A 25850-nucleotide genomic window follows, 5' to 3' on the forward strand; every position below is an offset into this window, starting at 1 on the left:
AAGCCACGATGGCACTAGTGGCTAAAAAGAGTTAGTTGTAGAGAAGACTATGATAAAAACGTGTGGTGATCACTCCACAGAAAAAAAGCTTTGACAACAGTGGACTACCAAATAATGATGGAGCAGGGTGGCAAAAGTGGAGGACTCTGGGGTAGTAAAACAGACTGGCAAACATACCTGGCATAGTAAGATAGTCATGATGTGAGAGATGAAGGCTGACAAGAGAGGTTAGCCTCGTGCCTGGTAATAATGGAGGCATGTGACACGGGGCAGAAGAATTGTTCAATAAAGTCATTTGTTTTCTTTGCGCACAGCAGAGGAGTTATTACTGTACTTAACCCTCTGAGCCCGACAAACGCGAATACGCGTTTTGGGGCAGATTTTCCTGATAAGGCCGAAATGAGCTTGAATTACTCTGCCATTTTTTTATCGTTCAGATAAGAGCAATACACAATTCGAATCTGTAAGGGGTCTACTTTTATTTGTATACACTCATAATAACAACTAAACTTTGTGCTTTTGAAGAATAAAGAAAACAAACAGGGTGCGCTCTCGGTCCTCTCCGTCTCCGCGATCTGTTTTCAGAAATGCCTCACTAAAATGAAGTGTAACTCAGCGAATACTCAACACACAGACATGAGAGTTATCTCTATAGAAAGCTTGAAGTGTCTTCTTTCATATCGAAAAATATACAAATATTCTGTGATGAAGTAATCCGTATGAAACCAACACGATGTTCAGTCTAACTGGTTATTTCTAATGAGATCCCGCCCCCTCGCGTTCACATGTAAATAACCACGTGACCCGCGCGCGCCTGGAGACGTCCAACATAAACACGGAGACTGTTCATCGCTGCTATACTGTTAGTGTCTGGAAGAAGACGCGCTGAGTAAAGGCTGCTGATCGATCTGATGAGTAAGTAAAGTTTCTGTCCAGTCCTCTGGTTTTATCGCGTTTTAATCACAGTCGTCCGTTTTTGTCTGGCAGTGGCAGCAGGTAAGCGATAAAATTTCAAATCAGAGCCTTTACTATGTCGATTCTGGCACCCAACACAACATCACAACATTTTTTTTTTTATTATGCAAACATTAAGACAAATACAACACGTACATAACAAATAGAACCTTTACAGGAAGAACAAAACAAACAAAACATCACGTCTTATAAAGTTTCCCTTACAAAAATAAATAGGTGCATAAAGATGAATAGCTAATAATAGCTTAAAGTAAAAAAAACAAAACAAACTTATACATCATTGGTATTTCCTCCAGTTCTCCCTCTGTTTTGCCTCCAGCTTGTGCTGTGACGTAATCGTGACGTCGACTCAAAAAGGGTCTATACTGTTAGTTTCTGGAAGAAGACGTGCTGAGTAAAGGCTGCTGATCGATCTGATGAGTAAGTAATGTTTCTTTTCTGCATTAGTTAACGTGTTATTGTGACATAAACTTGAACACATTACTAGTTGGGTTGTTCCCAAACTACAACACGATGAATGCTACGCATCTAAGAATGTTTAGACCATGTTTATTATTAATAATCTGTTCACAAATATATTTTAATAACGTGCTAAACGATAACAATTAGTTCTCAGATATAAAATATATTTTTTATAGTGCAAAGTTCATCTTTTTATAGTACAAAGCATAGGTGCAGAATCATATCTTCTATAAAATCATACATGATGTTCAAGATGGCTATATGACTACAAAATCATAGTTGGGTTTTCCCCAAACTATAATTCCTGACTAAAATGTTTGATGAATCTTTTTGGATACTTTGTAGTTGTACTGAGTATCAAAGATATTAGCAACTTTTACTCTTTACTTCGCTGCATTTTTGAATGAGTATCTGTACTCTTTACTCTTTTTAATTTTACTTGACATTATTAAGTTAGCTTGAGAAAGAAATCCTATTTAAACTTATTAGTGGTGCTTGCCAAAGGCAAGGCATCACTATTGTTATCTTGCATACTTATTCTTCTTCTGGACAAAACTTCGGTTCGCTACTCCTCCTGCACCGTTTGTCACAGACCCATGAATGAGGTGTCAAATCGACCGGCTCATTGAGGAGAGGTGCTATATCTTTTCTAAGGGATCGGACCTACGATGTTCGCACAGCGGACGAAAAAGCGGGCAAAAAAGTCCCATTGACTTTGCATCTCAATTGTCACTTTCTCACACACCCCTTCTCTCTCTCTCTCTGTAACTCACACACACTCATTTGAATCATCTTTTAAGTAACCAATAAGTAATGACCTATGATCTTCATAGCCACACCCTAGCAACCACTTACAGCACCCTAGCAACCACCCCATACACCTCCATTGAAAACCGATCAAAAGGGATATCTTTGGATAGACGTGTCATAGAAACATGCAGGTTTTGCTCTTTTGACTCGTGATCGCAAACAGGACTTTCCTCATGCATGCTACACATGCTAGCAGTGAATAGCTACATGCTAATAGTGATTAGCTAAGTGTTAAACCAGGCTAAGAACAGTCTAAGAACTTAAAACATAGTAATGATGTCAAATCATGCGGCATATTGAGGAGAGGTGTGCTATATCTTTCATAAGTAATTGAGTGTACGATGTTCGTCTGGTGGATGAAAAAATTTGGGCGAAAAAGTCCCATAGACTTAACATTGGCACAAAATTAGTGAGATGATATCTTTGGATCAGGAGGTCACAATGGCTTGGGGAAGGGCTCATTTGACTCGGCCTATCAAGCAGCCAATAAGTACTGACATGACAACTTCATAGCTACGCCCTAGCAACCACTTACAGAACCCTAGCAACCGTAAAAGGACATTTAACAAACAATTTTTCAGCACCAAAACATTGTAGAAACATGGCGTTGGGCTCTGTTGATTCAGACTGTCAAATAGTCTTTAAATACCATCCCATAAACTGTATAGCCACACCATAGCAACAATTTAGAGTACCTTAGAAACTGAACAAACACATGAATAAGCAATTTCTCAGCACCAGAAAGTGGTATAGATATGGGGGTGGCCTCTTTTGTTTGGGCTGAAAAACCAGTCTGTAAGTATCGACTGTGCAGCTACACCCTAGCAACCATATAGCAACATAAAGAAGCCATATCTCAGCTCCACAACATCATACAGACATGGGAGTTGGGAATGGGAAGTTATGGGAATCTATCTGTCTGTCTGTCTGTCTATCTATCTATCTATGTTGTTTTTTTATGTCACTTCCTGTCTCCTGTGGTGTTTGTATCTTATCTTGTTCAGCTTGTTAGCCTCCTCTTTATATACAGTCATGGTCAAAAATAAAAAAACTGCCTGGAAGAGGACGTGTGTCTATATCGTCCTAATGCACGGTGAGAAGGAGAGTTTGAGTGGCTAAAGACTCTCCAAGGACCACAGCTGGAGAATTGCAGAAAATAGTTGAGTCTTGGGGTCAGAAAACCATTTAAAAAATGGTCAAACAGCACCTACATCACCACATGTTGTTTGGGAGGGTTTCAAGAAAAATTCTCCTAGCTCATCCAAAAACAATCTCCAGCATTGGAACTTCAAATGGCACTGGCTTCTATGGTCAGATCAAACAAAAAAATTAGCTTTTTATCAGCAAACACTCAAGATGGGTTTGGTGAACACAGGGATAAAAAGTACCCCATGTGTACAATGACATATACTGCTGTATTTTTGATGTTGTGGGCCTATATTTCTGCTGGAGGTCCTGGACATCTTGTTTAGACACATGGCATCATGGATTCTATCAAATACCAACAGATAAAAAATCAATAAGTGACTGACTCTGTTAGAAATATTTTAATGATTTTTAATATTTTGAGTTGTTAAACTGGCAAATGGAGGTTTCAAAAAGTATTGAATAAAAGGGTGCCGTTAATTGTGGCAATGTGTATTAGAGAAAAACATTTATTTCATAATGATATTTCCTCTCATTTTAAATTCTTATTCTCCAGTTAAAGGTTATATTTTTGTCAATTTTTTAAGTAAAAGATCAAAAGGATTAACAATGCAGATTAATTTTCATAGCCTTTTTTGATCATATTTACCAAGGGTGCCGATATTTTTGGCCATGACTGTATATACAGACCTAGTGTTGCTTTAGTTCTTGTTTCTTTAGTTCTTTGTGAGTTGTTGAAAGTAATGGTTGTCTGTTTGCCTGTGGTTTTTGGCTTATTGTTTGTTCTAGTTTTTCATGAAATGCCTGCACATAGATCTTGCCTGTTTTTCCCAGCTTCTCCACAACGTTACAGTTTTTGACAGGCATGTTTTTTTTACTTTTACTAGTGCATCTTTGAGCCTATATTTAGTATAGGTAAAATACTTAAGTACTGTTAAAATCAGCTTTTTTAATACTTTTACTCAAGTTGTTTTGGAATTGGTGACTTGTAACTTGTAGTGGAGTCATTTTTAGGGATGTGCCCGAATCCGAATATGGTATTCGGAAAGGTAATGATGTGTACTACGGCAACCGTAATGGGAATAAAAATATATTTCAGTGCTTTCAGGGAGCCGTTATTAATATGCGAGACATTGAAATCACTTAAGAATGCACGTTTGCTTTTTACTTTCACTTTTGAGATTCGCAATCACACGCAGCCTAATCTACTAAAGAGCGGCACTACTTACCACACATTTCACAAGATTAGATGTTTGTCAGTGGTGCTCAGGGTCTGCAAATCATTCGACATTGTCCTATCGGTCATCTCTCCTTACCTCTCTCTGTTTATGTGGTAAGTGAAATTTTATGTACTAGGCTACTGCTAGTAAGCAGCTAACCATGTCCCTTTTGTGGCTCTGTAGAACGCGTTATTAATTTTCCATGCCTTTCCGAATATGGATTCGCTATTCGGGCACATCCCTAGTAATTTTCACTGTAGGTATCTGTACTTTCACTCAAGTATGATTTTCAGGTACTCTTTACACCTCTGGCCCACAGAAAGTACGGTTGAACCACGGATGTCACATGGACAGTTTTAATGATGTCCTTACTGCGTTTCTGGGCCTGGGAACATTTCAGTTGCATTGCTGTCCATGCAGGGTCAGAAAGCCCTCGGATTTCATCTTACGGGTTTGGAATGACATGAGGGTGAGTAATTTTTTACAGAATTTTCATTTTTTTTGGTGAACTATACCTTTAACTTTATAAGGTGAGCCTCATCCCTTAAAAAGGGAGGATATGAGCCAAATCTTTTACTTTTTTATTTTTTAAAGGAAAAACCATAGAGACTGTATAAAAACAGGGAAAAACACATTTATGTTTTTCAAAAATCAGAAGGAAATTTGAACCCACAACTGTGTTGGGTGGACGTCATGAGCTCCAACCACTCAACCACCTCCATTTCACATATGCAGTGGTACCGTTTTATTATAAGAAATAAACACTTTTACACACATTTAAAAAATAAAAATTGTCACAATTATCTAGGCACAATTGAATAAATATTACCTGAATTATAATATTTTACAAATATTTAGAATTATAATGTTAAAAACTTTTTTTTCTCTTTTTTTTTCTTTTTGCAGATGTTGAGATATAAATATATTAACTTTAAAAAGTTTGTGTCTCATTGCAATAAATATAAAATGTAATATTTAAATCAGGCTTTTTGCAAATAAATGCATTTATTCAACATGGTCTCAGTCTGATGAAGAGAAAGGAGAAAACAGTGTTATTTTCAGCTATTAGTTACATCAGATAGCAAATGCAAGCACTGGTGTAAGCTGATAATGTGTTCATCACAATCATCCACACACTCCTTCTCAGACCAAACTCTTAGGACTAATTTCCCTAAAAACCACAAACAACGATAATTTGCATCTGGGAAGTGTGCACATAAATCTTACATGTTTGGAATTATTCGATTTCTTTCTTATACAGGCTGCAACTATTTGGATGCTGCTCCCTTTTTGGAGTTTTGTATTAATTAATTATTTTAAAGCATACAAGTGGGATTGAAACCTGAATTCTTGTGATCTTGGTCAATCAACTTGTCTCTGTAACTACCAAAAATTAATAATTAATTAATGCCAACATTGTTAAAATTATAAATGGTAGGATTAAGAATATGCACCTGTGAAGCACTCTCTGAGAATTATGAAATTTGACTCATTGACAAACTTTTATTGAACTCATGAGTTAGGGACCACATAATCTGTATGTTTTTAAATATTATACTCTGCATCTGAAAACGTCTCTAATTTGTATTCCATTGTTCCTGGGAGACAGTATGAAAAGTTGACGCATCGCAGAGATTTAACTAAGACAACTCATGTGCATTGTGTTGAATGATAAAGAGATTGGGTGACCAAGTTCAATAGAAATTTAGATTTTTGAACAGACATCTCACAATAATTTTAGTTTCTAGTAAAACAGACAAAAAACAAATTGCTATATACATCATACTCTTTGTTCATTACAGGAGTTTACTGCTGTTCTCTGCATTTTGCAAAGAAATAGCTGATTGCTCATTCTGCAAAGAAGAACTTGCTTTATTAAAATAGAATGGGGAACTGCTGTTGGCACTCTGCATTTTGCAAAGAAATAGCTGATTGCTCATTCTGCAAAGAAGAACTTGCTTTATTAAAATAGAATGGGGAACTGCTGTTGGCAACCAGACGAGACTTCTGAAATTAAGCAACCTTTGAAGGAGAAGGTTAAAAAGTGGAATTTAAATGCTTTAAAAGCTGATTGCTCAGACACACTTGTGGTCAGAATTTACAAAGGTTCATGCAGTGTTCAAGTTTTAGATGTGACCAAGCAGCTTCTGGAACAGCCAAATGAACAAGTGTGAGAGAAGCAGAAACGCAGCTGCAGAGAGAAGAGAAAGTGGCTGATGGGCATTGAGCTCCCCTCATGAAAGAGGAAGCCGCGGTCAACATGGAGACAGACTGATTCAATGCAGGAAAAGGTGAAACTTTCACTTGAGACTTTTCCTAAAGACTAAACAACATCCTTTAATGCAAAAACATGTCAGGATCAATCAAAAGGAGAGGCAGAGAAACAACAGAGGCCATAGACAATGATGCCTTTGACTGCCACCACCGGCTGACAATCCAGAGCAACAGCCCAGCAAGCTCAACTGACAGACGATCGACACAGAAGGACATCCCCTACACAGGTGCTGCATTTTCAGTGATCACTACAGAGACTATTTTGTTAATTATATCTTGATTTATTTCAATTACTTGCTGGTCTCAGAGCACTTCTTTATTTTCTGTGAAACTAACATTCGGAATCTGCTTTAATAGATACCAGTCCAGCCCATTATTTTCACACTGAGGAAACCTGAGGGACACATCTAAGGTGGAAACCTTTACTGATGCTCAGGAAGAAAACACAATGCATTAAGAATCAGGGGGTGTAAAATTTTAAATCGGATGATCGGGGTAAACTGTACTTATTTTGTCATCTGGGAAACATGTAGCTATAAGTAAAAGAAAAAATATCTAAGATCTAAAAAGAAACAATAAGAATACATCCTGTTCAAAAGTTGACATTTCCAGTAGTCTATCAAACCCTGCAGACATGCGATTGGCCAGTGCTATAGTCAGAAGAGCAATTGTCAGACGCCCGATTGGCCACTGAAACATGATAAGCATTTAAAAGAATGAGCAAAACTATTCGTGCAACAACGACATCCACAAAACACGCTTGCGTCACCGAACACACAACACCATGAAGAGAGTTGCTCTCTTTCTGCTACTGACAGGACTGTTGGCCACTGGACATGGTGGGTGACTTTACTAAATATGTGTTAGCATTTTACACACTGATCCTTTTACTCATATGTTTTATGCCCATCTTTGAGAGATTGTGATCTGCTTAATCTGCAGCATTTCTTTTGTGTTTTTTGACATTAAATATATTCCAATCCAAGTAGATATTGGTTTCATTTCTATTTTTACATAGGCTGGAAAAACGACTATGATCAGCATCTAAATTTTAACTGTCCTTCAGGCCAGTCTATATCCTCCATAAGAAGGTGAGTACGAGGGGTGAGAAGCAGAAGGGCGTAAGTGATATTTTTGGTGAAATGGAGATATGAAATGAAAGCTCTTAACGAGCTTTTTCTCCTGGCAAAAGCACCGTCATCCACGAGTGAACAAATTTTTATTATTAACAATTGAAGTCTACACAAATTCAGATCAAACTATGGTAAAATGTTGGTTTTGACTCTCCTGTAAAGTTGGTGAAATGTCACTTATACGCCTTTCTGGTTCTCACCCCTCGAGTATCACTTATTAATGTGTATAATCCATTATAAACATTACTATGAAGGCATAAAACTTTTTGAATTCACAAATTGTATGTTAAAGTTAGCTTTTCCATGGATGCATGTATTAAATTGTTAGAAAATGTTTATGGATGGATGGATGGATGGATTGAAAGATTGATTTTCTGCATTCCTAACTTGTTTTAATTCAATTAAAGTGAACACCACAATTTCTTTGAGGACCGACGTTGGGACTTTGATTGTAAACCCACCGACAAGGCTGTAGACTGTAACTGGTCACCTTACGTCAACAACTTTGACCAAGCATTCACCTTTGAGTGTCCACAACATTACACGATTGCAGGAATGAGCAGCTACCACGACAACTACTATGAGGACAGAAAGTGAGCTCTGACCATTGATAAGATTCCCATGTTTAAATTTGAATTTACTTGCGGTTATCTAATCTGATGTCAATATGTTTTCACACAGGTGGAAGTTTTACTGCTGTGAAAGTAAGTGTATTTCTGGAGACTGTCAGTGGACTTCTTATGTGAACTACTTTGACGAGTACTTCTACTGGACTGCGCCTCCTCACAGTGTTCTGGTGGGAGCTGAAAGCAACCATCAAAATTTTCAAGAGTGGGTATCATTTCTTTACTTACTCATTATGTTATTTCTAATTTCTCTTGCTCACTAATGTCATGCTTGTTTGACTTCTTTCAGAGACCGACGGTGGAAGTACAAGTACTGTGTCCAACAACCATGTTGAAGGATCTAAGGATTCTTCATAGCATCCTGTGTGCGTTGCTTCAAGAGAGCAATGATACATTTGTGTTGCTTAACTTTCTTTTTTTTATAATTCATTTGTTATCATTTAATCACTTGATTATTCATTTGAATCATTTATAACAAGGCTGTGACCATGTCTTGGTCTAATTTAAGTATAGAAGCCTAACCATTTTGAACTATTTGCAAGTAATATTTTAAAATATGCACACGTTCAAAATAAAAATAATTGACAATAGAAAATGTCCAGAATATTTTGTGATTTGTAATTCATACAATTCACCACAGTAAGTTCAGTTATTCTGCTCTAACTCACGTTTTATTTTTTTAAATATATTATTTACTTTAGCAAATCTGAGAAAAGGAGAATTATAAGTAGGCTAACTGAATGATTTTATGTAATGCAAGATCAAGGTTTTACACACACAATTTTATGTAGCTGTTATTTGATAAATGTTCAATCTAGTGTGCTGCACATGTTCAGGGTTAGGTGTTAGGTTTATGAAAATATCATTAACCTGATAGAAATTCAATGGAAATCTATGCAATGTCCTCACTAACGAAAACAACTTTTTGTGTGTGTGTGCGTGCGTGCGTGCGTGCGTGCGTGTGTGTGTGTGTGTGTTTGTTTGTGTGAAAATCTAATTATAAATTATAAATATTTATATAATTTATTTAGGCCTATATTTAGAAAATTATTTGTTTTACATGAACATGAAATACATTATTTGTTAACGCACAAATAATAAAAATAATTCCAAGATATTATATTTAAGTAAATTCATCCTAAATCTTTCTCCACTCTGGCTTCAAACAAAGTCTATAAAAATACAGGGACTTTGTTTCAAATTTCTAGGGCTGTCCCCGACTAAAGATTTTTCTGGTTGACTAGTAGACGCCATTTTTAGCATTAGTTTATTAATAAACCATTTAAATCATAATACCGAGCCTTTAATTGCCTTCATAGCCAATATAAGCACTCATGCACATGCATAAAGGTTGCCACAGCACGCTGGCAGAAGTTATGATTATGAATGAAAACAGTAAGGAGGCTGCATTAACATTTTAATAACTCATTAATAAACTAGTGCTGTTGTTCCTGACAATAGGGAGCTTTTGGGACTTTATTTGTATGATGGGAAAATTCCACATTCATATGGTTATGATTATTATTTTTTATATATATATATTTTTTAGTGCTGTCAAATATTTAATCGCATCCAAAATAAAAGTTTTTGTTTACATAATATATATCTGTGTAATGTGTATTTATTTATTATGTATATATAAACACACACATACAGTATATTTAAAATATTTACATATATTTATATTCATATAATTTATATTATATATAAATATATTTAATATACAAACATTCATATTTTTCTGAAATAAATATACATGCATGTGTGTGTAATTAATATACACAGCACACACATATATTACGTAAACAATTTTTATTTTACTTAATTATATTTTAATTTTATTTTGATGGTATCCCCCACATGTTCTAATGTTTATGTTTATCTTTCTGATATTGTTGATAATAATAATGAAAACTCAAGATGTTTGAAGTATTGAAAGACAGCAGCAGATTCGCTTAGAAGAGTGTCGAATGTGCGCGCGGTGGATCGACAGTGTGACACGTCATTCAGCAGCTCGAGCACGGACGTGTTTCCACGGATCTGCCATCAGAGAGACAGCGCTACTAAAGTATTTCATCCAGAATGGGTAGGTCTGCGTGAATTCAAATAGATTTTGTTGAATATAAAGGACAGTTCGTTTTAAAAAGCGAACGCTTCTCTGTTTGCTTCCAAAGGGAAGTTTGTTCACCACATTGGTTCTCCTGGTGACGCTAGTTTGTTTGTTAGCATAGCAGACAACAGAAGAACTCATGCTATTGAAAAGATACATGTCTGACTCTCTTCATAATGATTATAGTGTTTTATTCGATTGTGTTTGGGTGTAATTTCTATAAGGGACACACATGTAGTTTGATTCTAAAATGGCATAAGTTCACCATCTGTTCAATGGTTTCATATAATTGTATTGTTTTTACAGGGGGGTTCTTTTCCAGCCTCTTCTCGGGCCTGTTTGGCAACAGAGAGATGAGAATCCTCATTTTAGGTTTGGATGGAGCTGGAAAAACCACCATATTGTACAGACTTCAAGTGGGAGAAGTGGTGACCACAATTCCTAGTGCGTGTTTTTGATGATTTATGTACACAGCTTTATACATGAGATGTATTGTGGGCTAATTTGCTATTTTTTTTTTAACACAGCAATTGGTTTTAACGTGGAAACTGTGACATACAAGAACTTAAAGTTTCAAGTGTGGGACCTCGGTGGACAGACGAGCATCAGGCAAGACGTTTTCATTTTGCTTTGTATTCTATTAAGAAAGAAAAGATGAAGCTAAAGATCTAAACTGTATCCTCCACAGGCCGTACTGGCGGTGTTATTACTCCAACACAGATGCAGTGATTTACGTGGTGGACAGCAGTGACCGTGACCGGATGGGCATCTCCAAATCTGAGCTGGTGGCCATGTTGGAGGTAGGTCTGTTGTGTAACTTTCTATTGTTATGCTGTTTCATATGAGGCGCCACGTAGGATTTAAATCAAACTTCGCTTATCAATACATAACACACGTGCATATACACCTATAAATTACTCGCATATACATGTATACTATTGGATGTTCAAAATACATATATGAAATACACGTGCACACTAATATGAAATCCATACCAATACATATTATGTTAGTAATGAATGCATATACACTTGTGAATAACTTGCATATACATATAAACTTCCATGCATATACACCTACAAACACTCGCACATACATATAAACTTCCATGCATGCATGTACACCTATAAACACTCGCACATACATATAAACTTCCATGCATGCATGTACACCTATAAACACTCGCACATACATATAAACTTCCATGCATGTACACCTATAAACACTCGCACATGCATATAAACTTCCATGCATGTACACCTATAAACACTCGCACATGCATATAAACTTCCATGCATGTACACCTATAAACACTCGCACATGCATATAAACGTCCATGCATGTACACCTATAAACACTCGCACATGCATATAAATGTCCATGCATGTACACCTATAAACACTCACACATACATATAAACTCGATGTGCGCGCAAACACCCATAAAACACTCGCGCATACATACAAAATAAAACGTGGATGCATGCTTTAGTTGTGTATATATGTATATGCGAGTGATTTCATATATGGATGTGCGTGAAATTTTCAGTGTAAAAGGAAGGCATTTCAGTGTAAAAGGAAGCAGCGGTACTTCCGGCGGGACATTTGAAAATGATTAACGTGGCTTAATGCATGAAAACAGTGTTTTTAAAAGACCAAACTCAATAAAAACATTATTAATAAAGCATACGATGTATAGACAAGCAGATGAGTCCAGAAAAAGAATGTAACGCATTTAATTACACGTAAAGCGTTTTCCTCCCGTAAGGAATACACTTAACCTGGCTTAATGCGTTAGTTTATGGGCGTCGGAAGCAAAATAATATGGGTCCTCCCCCTGGAAAAAAATAAATAATAGAGGAGTATATTTTCTATAGTCTGGTGCCTTTTAATTAACGGAGTGTCTATTTACACAAAGTTGTAATGGGCATAGCTTGTTGGCATGGGTTATTTACCTCTGCCCATTAATGTCAAAACATTACTAAACACTGCTATACACATTTCCAGTGGCGTAAGAGGTAAAGCGTGGACCACAGTGTTTTTGACGCGAGAGACCCGACTTCGCGTCCGCCTTTGGCTGAAAACATTCTTCTCCTTTTTCACATCTCTTATTACAATAAAATAATCGAAAACTTTAAATAAAGTATCGGGTAGGATTAGGTGTATCTGAGCAGCAGGTGCGCTCAGATGCTTTACTTTGCTGTGTCTCGGGAGTGCAGCAGGAGCGAGTAACTAGTGAAAACACAGAATGGAGTTTCATTTATATGAATATTATATTCATTAAACTCTGAATGAGCTAAGTGCAATAGATTGGAGGAAGCAGCAGTGTGGAATTCAAGGCTGTAGCTAAATGAAGTTTAATTTATTAGGACATTCTTCATGTCATGTGGAATGGATTTGACTGACGGCGCTCTGAAAAGTGCTCAGACATATTCACTGAATTAGAGATGGTAAAAGTGGGTGGGTCTAATATCATTGGTCTTCAAAAGTGGGTTGGTCCTGTCCCACCCACATACAATGGTTCCGACGCTCATATACACATTATTAATAAAATCAAACTATGTACAGTATAGCATGGTTTATTGTTTATTGCGTTTGTATGTTTTTTAAAAACACTGTTTTAATGCATTGAGCCACAGTGTTTTAAAATGTGCCTGCATCTGGAGATTTGCCTAGTAGGCAAACTGACTGAATATATGTCTTAGACAATACTTCTAATATTTCCCTTACTGTATGTAAAGTACACAAGAAGTTCACATGAACAATTGGACTGAGGCTACATTTATTATTTAAATAATTGTGTTGACAAAAAACTCACTGTAAATCACTATATATGCAATATAAGCTTTACAGTTTGACAATGTGTTATTTTAAAAGTAATTTTATTTAAAAATACATCGCACGTTTTAACCCAGTTGGTGGAATTGTCAGACGGTCCCTTAACCATCAACCACATATAGCGCTTTAAAACGTTCTTCAGTTTAAATTTACTGCTAATACAGGTTTTTAAATAGTTTTTCATGTCAATATGCAACCACTATTTTTTTCCCCCAAAACCGCCAAATTCAAACACATTATTAATAAATCATACTATACACTACATATACACAACTAAAGCATGCATCCGTTTTATTTTTGTATGTATGCGCGAGTGTTTTATGGGTGTGTGCGCGCACATCGAGTTTGTATGTATGTGCGAGTGTTTGTAGGTGTACATGCATGGAAGTTTATATGTATGTGCGAGTGTTTTATGGGTGTGTGCGCGCACATCGACTTTATATGTATGCGCGAGTGTTTTGTGGGTGTGTGCGCGCACATCGAGTTTATATGTATGCGCGAGTGTTTTATGGGTGTGTGCGCGCACATCTAGTTTATATGTATGCGCGAGTGTTTTATGGGTGTGTGCGCGCACATCTAGTTTATATGTATGCGCGAGTGTTTTATGGGTGTGTGCCCGCACATGGAGTTTATATGTATGCGCGAGTGTTTTATGGGTGTGTGCGCGCACATCGAGTTTATATGTATGCGTGAGTGTTTTATGGGTGTGTGCGCGCACATCGAGTTTATATGTATGCGCGAGTGTTTTATGGGTGTGTGCGCGCACATCGAGTTTATATGTATGTGCGAGTGTTTATAGGTGTACATGCATGCATGGAAGTTTATATGTATGTGCGAGTGTTTTATGGGTGTGTGCGCGCACATCGAGTTTATATGTATGCGCGAGTGTTTTATGGGTGTGTGCGCGCACATCGAGTTTATATGTATGTGCGAGTGTTTATAGGTGTACATGCATGCATGGAAGTTTATATGTATGTGCGAGTGTTTTATGGGTGTGTGCAAGCACATCGAGTTTATATGTATGCGCGAGTGTTTTATGGGTGTGTGCGCGCACATCGAGTTTATATGTATGCGTGAGTGTTTTATGGGTGTGTGCGCGCACATCGAGTTTATATGTATGCGCGAGTGTTTTATGGGTGTGTGCGCGCACATCGAGTTTATATGTATGCGCGAGTGTTTTATGGGTGTGTGCGCGCACATCGAGTTTATATGTATGCGTGAGTGTTTTATGGGTGTGTGCGCGCACATCGAGTTTGTATGTGCGAGTGTTTATAGGTGTACATGCATGGAAGTTTATATGTATGCGCGAGTGTTTTGTGGGTGTGTGCACGCACATCCAGTTTATATGTATGCGCGAGTGTTTTATGGGTGTGTGCGCGCACATCGAGTTTATATGTATGCGCGAGTGTTTTATGGGTGTGTGCGCGCACATCGAGTTTATATGTATGCGCGAGTGTTTTATGGGTGTGTGCGCGCACATTGAGTTTGTATGTGCGAGTGTTTATAGGTGTACATGCATGGAAGTTTATATGTATGTGCGAGTGTTTGTAGGTGTACATGCATGGAAGATTATATGTATGTGCGAGTGTTTTATGGGTGTGTGCGCGCACATCGAGTTTATATGTATGCGCGAGTGTTTTATGGGTGTGTGCAGGCACATCGAGTTTATATGTATGCGCGAGTGTTTTATGGGTGTGTGCGCGCACATCGAGTTTATATGTATGCGCGAGTGTTTTATGGGTGTGTGCAGGCACATCGAGTTTATATGTATGCGCGAGTGTTTTATGGGTGTGTGCGCGCACATCGAGTTTATATGTATGCGCGAGTGTTTTATGGGTGTGCGCGCACATCGAGTTTGTATGTGTGAGTGTTTATAGGTGTACATGCATGGAAGTTTATATGTATGTGCGAGTGTTTTATGGGTGTGTGCGCGCACATCGAGTTTATATGTATGCGCGAGTGTTTTATGGGTGTGTGCGCGCACATCCAGTTTATATGTATGCGCGAGTGTTTTATGGGTGTGTGCGCGCACATCGAGTTTATATGTATGTGCGAGTGTTTATAGGTGTACATGCATGCATGGAAGTTTATATGTATGTGCGAGTGTTTTATGGGTGTGTGCAAGCACATCGAGTTTATATGTATGCGCGAGTGTTTTATGGGTGTGTGCGCGCACATCCAGTTTATATGTATGCGCGAGTGTTTTATGGGTGTGTGCGCGCACATCGAGTTTATATGTATGCACGAGTGTTTTATGGGTGTGTGCGCGCACATCGAGTTTATATGTATGCGCGAGTGTTTTATGGGTGTGTGCGCGCACATCGAGTTTATATGTATGCGCGAGTGTTTTATGGGTGTGTGCGCGCACATCGAGTTTATATGTATGCGCGAGTGTTTTATGGGTGTGTGCGCGCACATCGAGTTTATATGTATGCGTGAGTGTTTTATGGGTGTGTGCGCGCACATCGAGTTTGTATGTGCGAGTGTTTATAGGTGTACATGCATGGAAGTTTATATGTATGCGCGAGTGTTTTGTGGGTGTGTGCACGCACATCCAGTTTATATGTATGCGCGAGTGTTTTATGGGTGTGTGCGCGCACATCGAGTTTATATGTATGCGCGAGTGTTTTATGGGTGTGTGTGCGCGCACATCGAGTTTATATGTATGCGCGAGTGTTTTATGGGTGTGTGCGCGCACATCGAGTTTATATGTATGCGCGAGTGTTTTATGGGTGTGTGCAGGCACATCGAGTTTATATGTATGCGCGAGTGTTTTATGGGTGTGTGCGCGCACATCGAGTTTATATGTATGCGCGAGTGTTTTATGGGTGTGTGCGCGCACATTGAGTTTATATGTATGTGCGAGTGTTTATAGGTGTACATGCATGGAAGTTTATATGTATATGCAAGTTATTCACAAGTGTATATGCATTCATTACTAACATATGTATTGGTATGGATTTCATATTAGTGTGCACGTGTATTTCATATATGTATTTTGAACATCCAATAGTATACATGTATATGCGAGTAATTTATAGGTGTATATGCACGTGTGTTATGTATGTATTGATAAGCGAAGTTTGATTTAAATCCTACGTGGCGCCTCATAGTTTCAAGTGCCTTTGTGGAATGAGTGCTAAAGGCTCTTCATGGAACCAAAGATGCCAATAATGTACTTGTATTTTAAAGAGTAAAGTCATCTGTCTTGTTTTTCAGGAGGAGGAGCTGAAGAAAGCCATTCTGGTGGTGTTTGCAAACAAGCAGGACATGGAACAGGCCATGACGCCTACCGAAGTGGCTAACTCTCTCGGTTTACCTGCGCTCAAAGATAGGAAGTGGCAGATCTTCAAGACGTCTGCTACTAAAGGCACAGGCCTGGATGAGGCAATGGAATGGTAAGAGTTTGACTTTGTTGAGAGTTTAAATACAAAGTCTTTGCATTGTATTTACTAATACCTCCTCTGTTCTTCCACATTTCAGGTTGGTCGAGTCACTGAAGAGCCGGCAGTAAATGTAAAGGCGCAGAAACATCTTGTAAATAGGAACTTCAGAGACTTCTTATTGGGCGTCCTTTGGACCAGTGACTGCGTTCTTCCTATTGTGTGAAGACCGTCCTCTTTTCCCATTTAGTACAGAAATGTTGAGCGGCGTTGAATGGACTCTCCACGAATGAACTCCCCTTTTTGCTTCTCGTCTCTACTGATGCTTGTTTTTGGTAAATCGTATCCACTACATTTGTAATTTCCGGTGTGTTTGCTTTTTAAATTTAGCCTGTTTTGGAATAATCACTGAAGCTCGGTTTGATATTATGTGGGTAGATATTTAAGACTGACTGTCATTTGTATGCTTTAGATTTGTAATGGCATATTTATATTTGCACGTGTACAGGGGCGTGCACTCCTGCGTTAGGGCTGAGAAATAAATATGCAGTCGACACGTATTGCATCATGCGTAACATCAAACAATGGCTGGGCTGTTTTTGCACAAGTTGCAAAAATCCATATACTGATACAGACAGACCCTCTCAACTGTCATGTACACATTTGGCAATGTATTATTTAGCAAAGACACATTAAACAGCAGCAAATGAATCAGCTGATTATAGCCAAGTCTTTCAGTGATGTGCCTTTGTTTCTTTGCTTTATGTCCTGTACGCACAAATGCGATTTTCCGCTTTTTGGCCTCGTTTTTCTTTAACTGCTTCTTAACCTTCTTTCTGGCAGCAGTGTCAGGGTTCACAACAGCCTGTCAAGGGACAAAAATAGAATGCATGGTTTATTTCATTTTTACTTGTTATAACCTGGAAATTAACAAACAAATGGTTTATTTATTGTTGTCTCTGAAGACTAGAACAAATTACACACTTAAGCAGCTGGATTTGAGCAGCATTTCGAAACATGTCTTACCTGCATGGCTTTGGCTTTCTTGCGTGAAGCTCGTCTCTGAGCGGCTTCTTTCTGCACTGCTGCGAAAGCCAGAGAGAATCGCTTCAGACCGACCAGCTTCTTCAACAACTCGATCAACTCCTGAGCCAGATTCTTTAGCGTGGGGTCTGAAACCAGACAAAGATCAATCAAATGTCAGTTTCAGCCACATTGTCAATTGTTGGGAATAATATGCATTTAGTTGTGACTTTCTAATTTACTTTAAAAAATGTCAGCGTTTTTGCTACATGGAATTTAAAGTGGCTTAACCCTGTAAAAACACATGAAATAAGTCAGTATCTTGTTTGACTTTTATGGTACATATTGTATGATATAGTGAGAATACCGAGCTCACACTCCAGAAAGAAAAACACCTCAATTTTATTTTATTTTATTTAGAAACAATGAGAAATTTGATGCAGTCGCTGACTTACATGGGCAACATATAAGATGAAATTTTGATCTTTATGTCAGAATTATAGCTTAGAGCTAAAGAATAATGTCTTAGCAACATAATATTTAAATGCATAGATTTAGGATCAAAGCTCTATACTTTAACATGATTTTTCTAAAAAAAAAAAAAAAAAAAACATTTTATAATCAAATAAACCCAAGTTGTTCTAGTCCTGTAAATGTTAACAATATATAAGTTGTTAATAGGTTTACTTCATTAAAATCAGTAAAGATTTCACAACAGAAAGACGGTGGATGTTTCTACAGATATGCTACAAGGCCTTTTGATTGCTGACAAGTATTCACTATCAATCAAATGAGAGAAGACCTGTAGTATATTGTGCACAGCAGGTTTTTCAAGTTTTGATCATTTAGAGGCCTTACAGGTTTATGTATCAAATATGACATAAGGTTATAGATTAAATCAAAGTTATAAAGTTATACTGTGCATCAACAACCTAAAATAATAAATAAATATATATTTTAAGGTTGTTAATATATTTTATATATATACACACAGTGGGTACGGAAAGTATTCAGACCCCCTTAAATTTTTCACTCGTTATATTGCAGCCATTTGCTAAAATCATTTAAGTTCATTTTTTTTCCTCAATGTACACACAGCACCCCATATTGACAGAAAAACAAAGAATTGTTGACATTTTTGGAGATTTATAAAAAAAGAAAAACTGAAATATCACATCATATATATATATATATATATATATATATATATATATAGTGTGTATATATAGTGTATATATATATATATATATATATATATATATATATATATATATATATTTGTTTTTACAAATGTATTTCAGTAAAAACAAAAAAAAAACAAAAATTTTTTTTATTTAGAAACAATGAAAAATTTGATGCAGTCGCATATATGGCAGTTCTAAGCTATAATTCTGACATAAAGATCAAAATTTCATGTAAGCGACTGCATCAAATTTTTCATTGTTTCTAAATAAAAAAAATTTTTGTTTTTTTTTTTGTTTTTACTGAAATACATTTGTCTAGTCAAGGTATTAGTTGAATTGTTTTTTCCTAATTGTGCATCATTGTTGTTTTTTTTCCCCCAGGTGAAAAAAACCTTCTTTCCATGTAGGGTTTTTCTGTTTATACTGTAAGGAAGGTGTGGCCTGACCTTGGTCTGCATATGTGCTGTCCAGCTCTCTGTAGAGAGGAGCGATGATAGTGGTCAGATACGGTCCAAGTTGGTCTTTTCCGAGATCCACAGCTATGGCTCCCAAGAACTTAAAAACACAAGTTCTCTAAAAAAGAAAACAGTAACAGAAATAAATAGTTTAGCTTTGCAAACAATTGCTTAACTCACATCCCTGAGCTGGAGATCCTCAAAACAGAGGACGTTCCTACCAGCGATCCATCTGTATCATTCAGAGAAGTCAAGTCGAAACAGAAAGACTGATTTAACGCCCACCTTCAAAGGCACTTTCGGTGTGTCTGCTGCTTCCTCTTTTGGCCAGTAACGAAAGCTTCTTCATCACCCAGAGGAGAGACGGAGGCCTGTTCTCATTCTGTTGCTCCTCAAGCTCCTGCTTCTTTTCTTCCTCCCCTTCCTCCCCTTCGTTCTCCTCCATGTTATCCGTTGTTTCTTTCTCCTCACCCTCCTGTTCTTCAGCTGGATTCACGGTATCAGACTCTGGTGAGATGAGGTAGATCACTTTGGCCACATAAAGTAAGTTCTTCACCACCTGATAAACATGGACCTGAAGAGACAAATTAGACACGGGTCAAAGACATGATGCTTGTTTTATTTGGTCCAAGTCTTTTAAGTTATTCAAGAAGACATTACAAAAGCAATTAAAACAGACAAAGACATAAATCTTCTATGAGCAGCATTGATTTCTAAATTCAAATTCATTTTGATATGTTTTACATATTAAGTTTGCATATAAATTTTACTTTGCAGGCTGAAATTCTTTGTCGTAAGTATAGCAATTACATAATCTTTTTTTTTTTTTAATGAAATGTCATGCTGTTTTGTTTTTAAATATTACATTTTATTAAAATTAACATTAATATTATTATTTTCTGGGGGAAAAAATTAAGAATTTTTAAAATAGATATTTAACCTTTTTATAACAAGTTCAATCATGCGAAATCAATTAACCTCAATAGAAATTAATTTTGAAATTTTTTAATGCCATGCCAGCTTCTATGCTATATTAATGACGAAAGCCAGGTTTAATTAATCAAAAATAAAACTATATAAGAGGTTTACATAAAAAGACATATAATACATTTCTAAATGTATAAAATTTTATCAATACAAATATTTTCAAAAACCTTTTAGAAAATAATGATTAAAATATGCACTCTCAAGTGTATTTAAAATGTTTTTAAAGATTTAGAGGAATTTCTTTTTTTTCCTAATGCACAATGTATACAAAATGGTAAATAAATATATTTTCAAACTGTATGAAACCAACATCACATATCCAAAGATTACATTACTATTGTGTTTTGCACTAGAATTTAAAATGTTCTACTGTTCAACCATATTCATCAGTGACACTTATCATTTACCAAATACTCTTTGCTTGCATCATACACTCGTGCGCTAATAAAGACTATACTTTACCTGATACCCCTTCACTAAGACCGACTGCATCTCGCTGAGCAGATAATGAAGATATCGATGCCCAAGCGTTTCTATGATCTTCACCAGAGTGTTTCGAGTGACATCACGGATCCCCTGGAAACGGCTCCTCAGGTGGACACACACTTTCAGGAAGATGCTGCATATATATAAACATCAAACTGAGCATAACTTCACGTTCTGATCAGAGGTAGCATTAACTGAAAATATTGCATCATTTACCCAATTTCTGCACTGATGAACACTAAAGAAAAGCTGGAATATTTGCAGCACAACTGATCATCAATCTTTTCCAAACGCAAACAGACACTTATATTAAGAAAATGAGCAAATATACCCTGGCAAGTTGGCCTCCATGACCTCCTTTGGCAGAGACTTCATGAGCTGAACCACGGCGAATTCAATAGGCACTCTGACCTCTTCTTCATCTTTCACCTCCTTAGACTTCACCATCTTGTGTTCGTCATCTCGTTTAACCTGCAGGAATGAATATTGGTGTACAATTAGTTGATGCTAAACATCCACGAGCAAGCACTTGTGGGGTCACAACATGGTTTCTGCAGGTTTTATAAAGGAAAATTTAAGAACTTTTTAAGACCAAGCAAAGAAAATTAAAGGGACCATAATGTGTCAATATGTGAAAACTGCATCAAAGTGATGCTCTTCCTTATTATTTCTGTCTTGCTTTCCAGTGCAAATATCTAAAGTGAGTTTATGATTAAACCAAAAACATATATCTGCCAAGGGGCTCAGAAATATCTACTTAATTCAAGGTGGAAAACAAGTTTTTATACCCCATTGACAGTTTTATTCTTGTTTTACTCGCTTATTGTGACATTTCCAGAAAGCAAGATTTCTTATTTTGCATCTGAAGTAAATGCATCTTGATTTAAGGATGTTTAGATATGCATATTGGAAAACAAAACAAAAATACTGAGGAAGTTTGTTTTAGTATTGCAACATTTAATACCATGATTTTATGCATGTAAGACTTTCTGCTCTGATTTAAGACCTTTTTGAGGCCTTAATTTGTATAAGGGCAAATTAAACCTTTTTAGCACCTGCAGAATCATTGTATAAACACATAATACTTGTCTGTGTCATCTATTATTAGTAGTATTTAATTTTTTTGTTATTGATTCACTGCAGAACAAGCTAACACCAAACCCTGATGAAATCAACTGTGAGTCTTCAACCCAAATGATTTTGGGCAATTAAGTCTTTACCTTAAGTGCAGCCCAGGGATGGGAAAGATCAGAGATCGGCTGATCGTCAGGGATGTCTATGAGAGAAAGAATCTGCTGGGGAACAGAGACTGCCTGGTCTCTTTCAGGTCCAGTTGACCTAAATCAGAATTTGGAATTTATGTGTATTCATCTATGAAGTATAATTTGTTTCTTTGAGTAGTTTTTCCAAACAAAAGCCCAGCTCTTACCTGACAGTCTGTCCAGTGAAGATCAATGGGTACTTCTCAAAAGCCATGGAGCCGTCAGTGGGGGGGTGGAGCTTTAGACAAAATCAGACCAACCAGCAGCTCCAGAGCCAGCTGTCGGTTTATAGAGTCCTCCATGCAGAAGAGCTGCTCCAGATACTGCAGCAAACTGGGTAAGAGCAACTAGAGAAACACACAGGAGCATTAAAAGTGTTGGACGTTGATCTTGAAGGATGTAATCCTGCTGATGAGGGTTTATACTGACCTGCTCAAACCGTTTCATGTCAAACATCTCTTTGGTAAATGATAATATGAGGTCTCTGTCCATTCTGCTATTGAAGACCTGCGTGGGGGACCAGAGAGGACATGAGGTCAACAAGAAATCAGATGGAAAAATGTATAGATGCACAATAAACAAACCTTTTTCACTAGTTCCTGGATGCTGCTGGCAGGTAATGACAGATTCTCCACCATCAATAGAGCAGAGACTACTTGTAAAAGCAGCCTGTGGCAGGAGTAGGACAGTCCTGGTGCCTGAGATAGCTGAAGAAGTGTCTAAATATTACAAAAAAAGGGGAAACAGATATCAGAGATGCAAGAGAACTCAATGAGAACATAAGCTTCGAGTGCTACAGAAACGCACACAAACACACCTCACAAACAGACTGTGGTTTTGTGATCTTTGCTCCTTTGTGATGCTCCACAAGCATGTGGTAGATGTACAGAATCCTCTCCAGGTGCTCATTAGCTTGATCAGCATTGCTTGTCTCTAACTTTCCAAGAACTTCTTTTAGAGAGACCTGCAAACCACGATAAATGAATAAACAAAAAAAATAAAATATTTTAATATAATTAAAATCTAACTATACATCTATATAAATTATTTTACTTTAATTATGTACAATATAATCACATGTACTTACATATAACTAAAATGTAATCGATAAAGATTTATTTAGATTAGATTTTAATTCATATAAAAAGTTAATTTTACATGCATATAAATAAACATTATGCAAATAAGTATTTATTTAATTTGATCTATTTCTTTGCATATAATTTGCAATTATTAATCAAAAAATGTCAATTAATCTACCTGCCCAATGTATCATCTATATGTTACTATGGCATATATTTTATCATGACTGAAACAGCGACCAATCAGCATCTAGGATGGGTACAATCACTTAAATACTGCATAACACATTAATAATGATAACAAAGTCAACATTATACAGATTGTCAGACAAACTTCATTTTGAGATACGAAAAAACGTTTTCTTACTTGTAATGCGTTCCACAAGACCAGCAGGTGTTCTTTGTCAACATAGTTGGCTGAAGACTCAGCCATGTGATCCAGAGCTTCTTTTACTGAATCCCAAGGTAATTCAGCACCTTTCTCATCAAAAAAGAGAAGCTCTCAGCAGCAAAGTTGCGGATGTGTTCCTTCTTGTGCGCCAGAAGTTTACTGTAAAGACTGGATTGGAAAAGCAAAAGAGTGAGAAATTATATTATTATAATTCTACAAATTATGACCGAGAATGTAAACAACTTTCATGAAAGCTTATTTGCATATTGTGACTTTATCTCACAAGTTTGCCTATTTTTCTTCCAAATATGAGGAAAAAAGGCATAATTGTGAGATATGAACTCAGAATTAAGAGACAAACACAGAATTGTGAGATAAAAATCAGAATTGTGAGCTAGAATCTCAGAATTTTGATAAGTCTGAACTGTGAGAAATAAACTTGCAATTACAAGAAAAATAAATATATTACAATTACCTTTTTAATTTTTTGTTATTCTGTGGTGTAAACAAGAAAATCTGAATTTCAAGATATAAACTCCAGTTTATAACTCGTAATTGTGAAACAAAAACATGCAATTCTGAGAGAAAAAGTCTGAATTGTGAGATATAAATGTGCAACTGAGAGATTAAAAAGTGTCACGATTGTTCTCTTTTTATTCCATGGCGGAAATAAGCTTCCATATCCTTTTGAGGTTCAAAGGTCTGACAGAAAACAATTTAAACTAGAATATAATCTGCTAGGGTTTATTTTTGCTTAACTCATATTATCTGGTACTTCTCACCTGTATATCTTGTCCATATCCTTCACCATCATCCTCCACAGGTATTTGTACAGGTACGACAGACTCGTGAAGGCCCATTCCAACACCACGGTGTCTTGTGTTTCCAGTATAGACGTGATGATGATGAAGAAGTCGCTGAAGTGAGGGTAAAAGTCCATCTGGAGATCACGAGCCAGCTGAACTACAAGACTAAAATTAATAGTGAGGTTAACATAATATCATCTACCTGTTTATTACAAAGAAAAGACTGAGAACTCACTCTAGAAGAGTCTGCACATGTTGTTCTTCACTGACAGGTAGGTCTTCAAACTCTCCACGATAGCGTTTTGGTGAAACACCAGCATGTTGAATGACTGACTCTTGCTTGACACCTCTTGAAATCACTTCTCTGTAGAACAGAAGATTAAATTAACATATGGCAGAGTAACCTGTTATTTTAGTAGCACTGAAATACTATTAAGAGCTTTTATACATTAAAAAAAAAAATATATATATTTTAGTAATTGTTGGGTTTTTTGTGGGATTTTTTTTTGGCAAATTTTATTATATATTTTTTTACATTTATTTATTTATTTTTACGTATGTATTTATTATCATTTCAGTTGTAGTTATTTTAGTGCCTTAAGTTAAACTATATGAATATAAGAACCGTTTTTGGCAACTAGCTTAAATAAAAGAAGTTTATGTTTTTATGTTATATGTGACCCTGGACCACAAAACCAGTCTTAAGTCAGTCGGGTATATTTGTAGCAATAGCCAAAAATACATTGTATGGGTCAAATTGATAGATTTTTCTAAAACCTAATAAATCATTAGGATATTAAGTATAGATTATGTTCCATGAAGATATTTTGTAAATTTCTTACCGTAAATATATAAAAGCTTAATTTTTTGATTGCTAAGGACTTCATTTGGACAGATTTAAAGGTGATTTTCTCAATATTTTGATTTTTTTGCACCCTCAGATTCCAGATTTTCAAATAGTTGTATCTCAGCGTTGTCAGATGCACGAGCAGCAGTTTCCAGCATGCGTTGCTGTGTAAACTTACACTTGCGGTTTAAGTGGTTTCTGATTTATGAGACGGGGGCTTGGATTTAAGCTTCATTTTGTTGTATTAACACAGCACCTAATACAGAAATTATGTATATCCCGTGATTTAAAAGATACGTTATCATTGGCTTGAAATTGTTGATACACATGCCGTATCAGGAGGCCACCATC

General features: G+C 36.6%; 3 protein-coding genes and 1 long non-coding RNA gene across 7 annotated transcripts; 2 read left to right on the forward strand and 2 right to left on the reverse strand.

Moving 5' to 3' along the window:
* Nucleotides 1–799: 799 nt before the first annotated feature.
* LOC306858369 (hemagglutinin/amebocyte aggregation factor-like) lies at nucleotides 800–9248 on the forward strand. 3 transcript variants are annotated; one of them, XM_079398879.1, is made up of 8 exons: nucleotides 809–915; nucleotides 1295–1395; nucleotides 4933–5082; nucleotides 6498–7114; nucleotides 7906–7978; nucleotides 8428–8613; nucleotides 8702–8851; nucleotides 8936–9248. In XM_079398879.1, the coding sequence occupies exons 4-8, from the start codon at nucleotides 6964–6966 to the stop codon at nucleotides 8979–8981; spliced, it is 606 nt and encodes a 201-aa protein (XP_079255005.1). In that variant the 5' UTR covers nucleotides 809–915; nucleotides 1295–1395; nucleotides 4933–5082; nucleotides 6498–6963; the 3' UTR covers nucleotides 8982–9248. The 3 variants fall into 3 exon arrangements, with proteins under 3 accessions (XP_079255004.1, XP_079255005.1, XP_079255006.1); XM_079398878.1 differs by lacking the exon at nucleotides 1295–1395 and having other exon boundaries at nucleotides 800–915; XM_079398880.1 differs by lacking the exons at nucleotides 809–915; nucleotides 1295–1395; nucleotides 4933–5082; nucleotides 6498–7114 and adding an exon at nucleotides 7630–7726.
* A 1363-nt stretch (nucleotides 9249–10611) lies between these two features.
* On the forward strand, nucleotides 10612–18717 carry LOC306858254 (ADP-ribosylation factor-like protein 1). Its single transcript, XM_079398690.1, has 6 exons — nucleotides 10612–10732; nucleotides 11063–11200; nucleotides 11284–11365; nucleotides 11445–11556; nucleotides 16813–16991; nucleotides 17077–18717. Exons 1-6 carry the CDS (start codon nucleotides 10729–10731, stop codon nucleotides 17105–17107), a joined length of 546 nt encoding a protein of 181 aa, XP_079254816.1. The 5' UTR covers nucleotides 10612–10728; the 3' UTR covers nucleotides 17108–18717.
* Nucleotides 17442–22708, reverse strand: LOC306858253 (uncharacterized protein). 2 transcript variants are annotated; one of them, XR_013783201.1, is made up of 8 exons: nucleotides 22541–22708; nucleotides 22332–22449; nucleotides 21443–21582; nucleotides 21172–21244; nucleotides 19924–20212; nucleotides 19630–19756; nucleotides 18003–18148; nucleotides 17442–17841 (listed from the first exon to the last, which is right to left on the reverse strand). XR_013783201.1 is itself a non-coding variant. In XM_079398689.1 (6 exons), exons 1-6 carry the CDS (start codon nucleotides 22585–22587, stop codon nucleotides 19740–19742), a joined length of 684 nt encoding a protein of 227 aa, XP_079254815.1. In that variant the 5' UTR covers nucleotides 22588–22708; the 3' UTR covers nucleotides 19588–19739. The 2 variants fall into 2 exon arrangements, 1 of the variants encoding a protein (XP_079254815.1); XM_079398689.1 differs by lacking the exons at nucleotides 17442–17841; nucleotides 18003–18148 and having other exon boundaries at nucleotides 19588–19756.
* Nucleotides 22709–24738: 2030 nt separating this feature from the next.
* On the reverse strand, nucleotides 24739–25850 carry LOC306858255. Its single transcript, XR_013783202.1, has 3 exons — nucleotides 25495–25850; nucleotides 24888–25016; nucleotides 24739–24817 (listed from the first exon to the last, which is right to left on the reverse strand). It is a non-coding gene; the product is annotated as an uncharacterized lncRNA (long non-coding RNA).

This window comes from Barbus barbus, assembly GCF_936440315.1.
Source record: "Barbus barbus genome assembly, chromosome: 39".
Taxonomy (NCBI): Eukaryota; Metazoa; Chordata; class Actinopteri; order Cypriniformes; family Cyprinidae; genus Barbus; species Barbus barbus.

What these genes read in the sequence shown, in the direction of transcription:
- LOC306858369 (XM_079398878.1), top strand. Translation starts at nt 6,964, where the DNA reads ATGTCAGGATCAATCAAAAGGAGAGGCAGAGAAACAACAGAGGCCATA. An exon ending in GAAGGACATCCCCTACACAG is followed by an intron (nt 7,115 to 7,905) that starts GTGCTGCATTTT and finishes ATTTTTACATAG; the next exon opens with GCTGGAAAAACGACTATGAT. An exon ending in AACTACTATGAGGACAGAAA is followed by an intron (nt 8,614 to 8,701) that starts GTGAGCTCTGAC and finishes GTTTTCACACAG; the next exon opens with GTGGAAGTTTTACTGCTGTG.
- LOC306858254 (XM_079398690.1), top strand. An exon ending in GGTGGACAGACGAGCATCAG is followed by an intron (nt 11,366 to 11,444) that starts GCAAGACGTTTT and finishes TATCCTCCACAG; the next exon opens with GCCGTACTGGCGGTGTTATT. An exon ending in CTGGATGAGGCAATGGAATG is followed by an intron (nt 16,992 to 17,076) that starts GTAAGAGTTTGA and finishes TCCACATTTCAG; the next exon opens with GTTGGTCGAGTCACTGAAGA.
- LOC306858253 (XM_079398689.1), bottom strand. Translation starts at nt 22,587, where the DNA reads ATGGCTTTTGAGAAGTACCCATTGATCTTCACTGGACAGACTGTCAG. An exon ending in TTCACTGGACAGACTGTCAG is followed by an intron (nt 22,450 to 22,540) that starts GTAAGAGCTGGG and finishes ATTCTGATTTAG; the next exon opens with GTCAACTGGACCTGAAAGAG. An exon ending in ATGGAGGCCAACTTGCCAGG is followed by an intron (nt 21,245 to 21,442) that starts GTATATTTGCTC and finishes ATATATATGCAG; the next exon opens with CATCTTCCTGAAAGTGTGTG.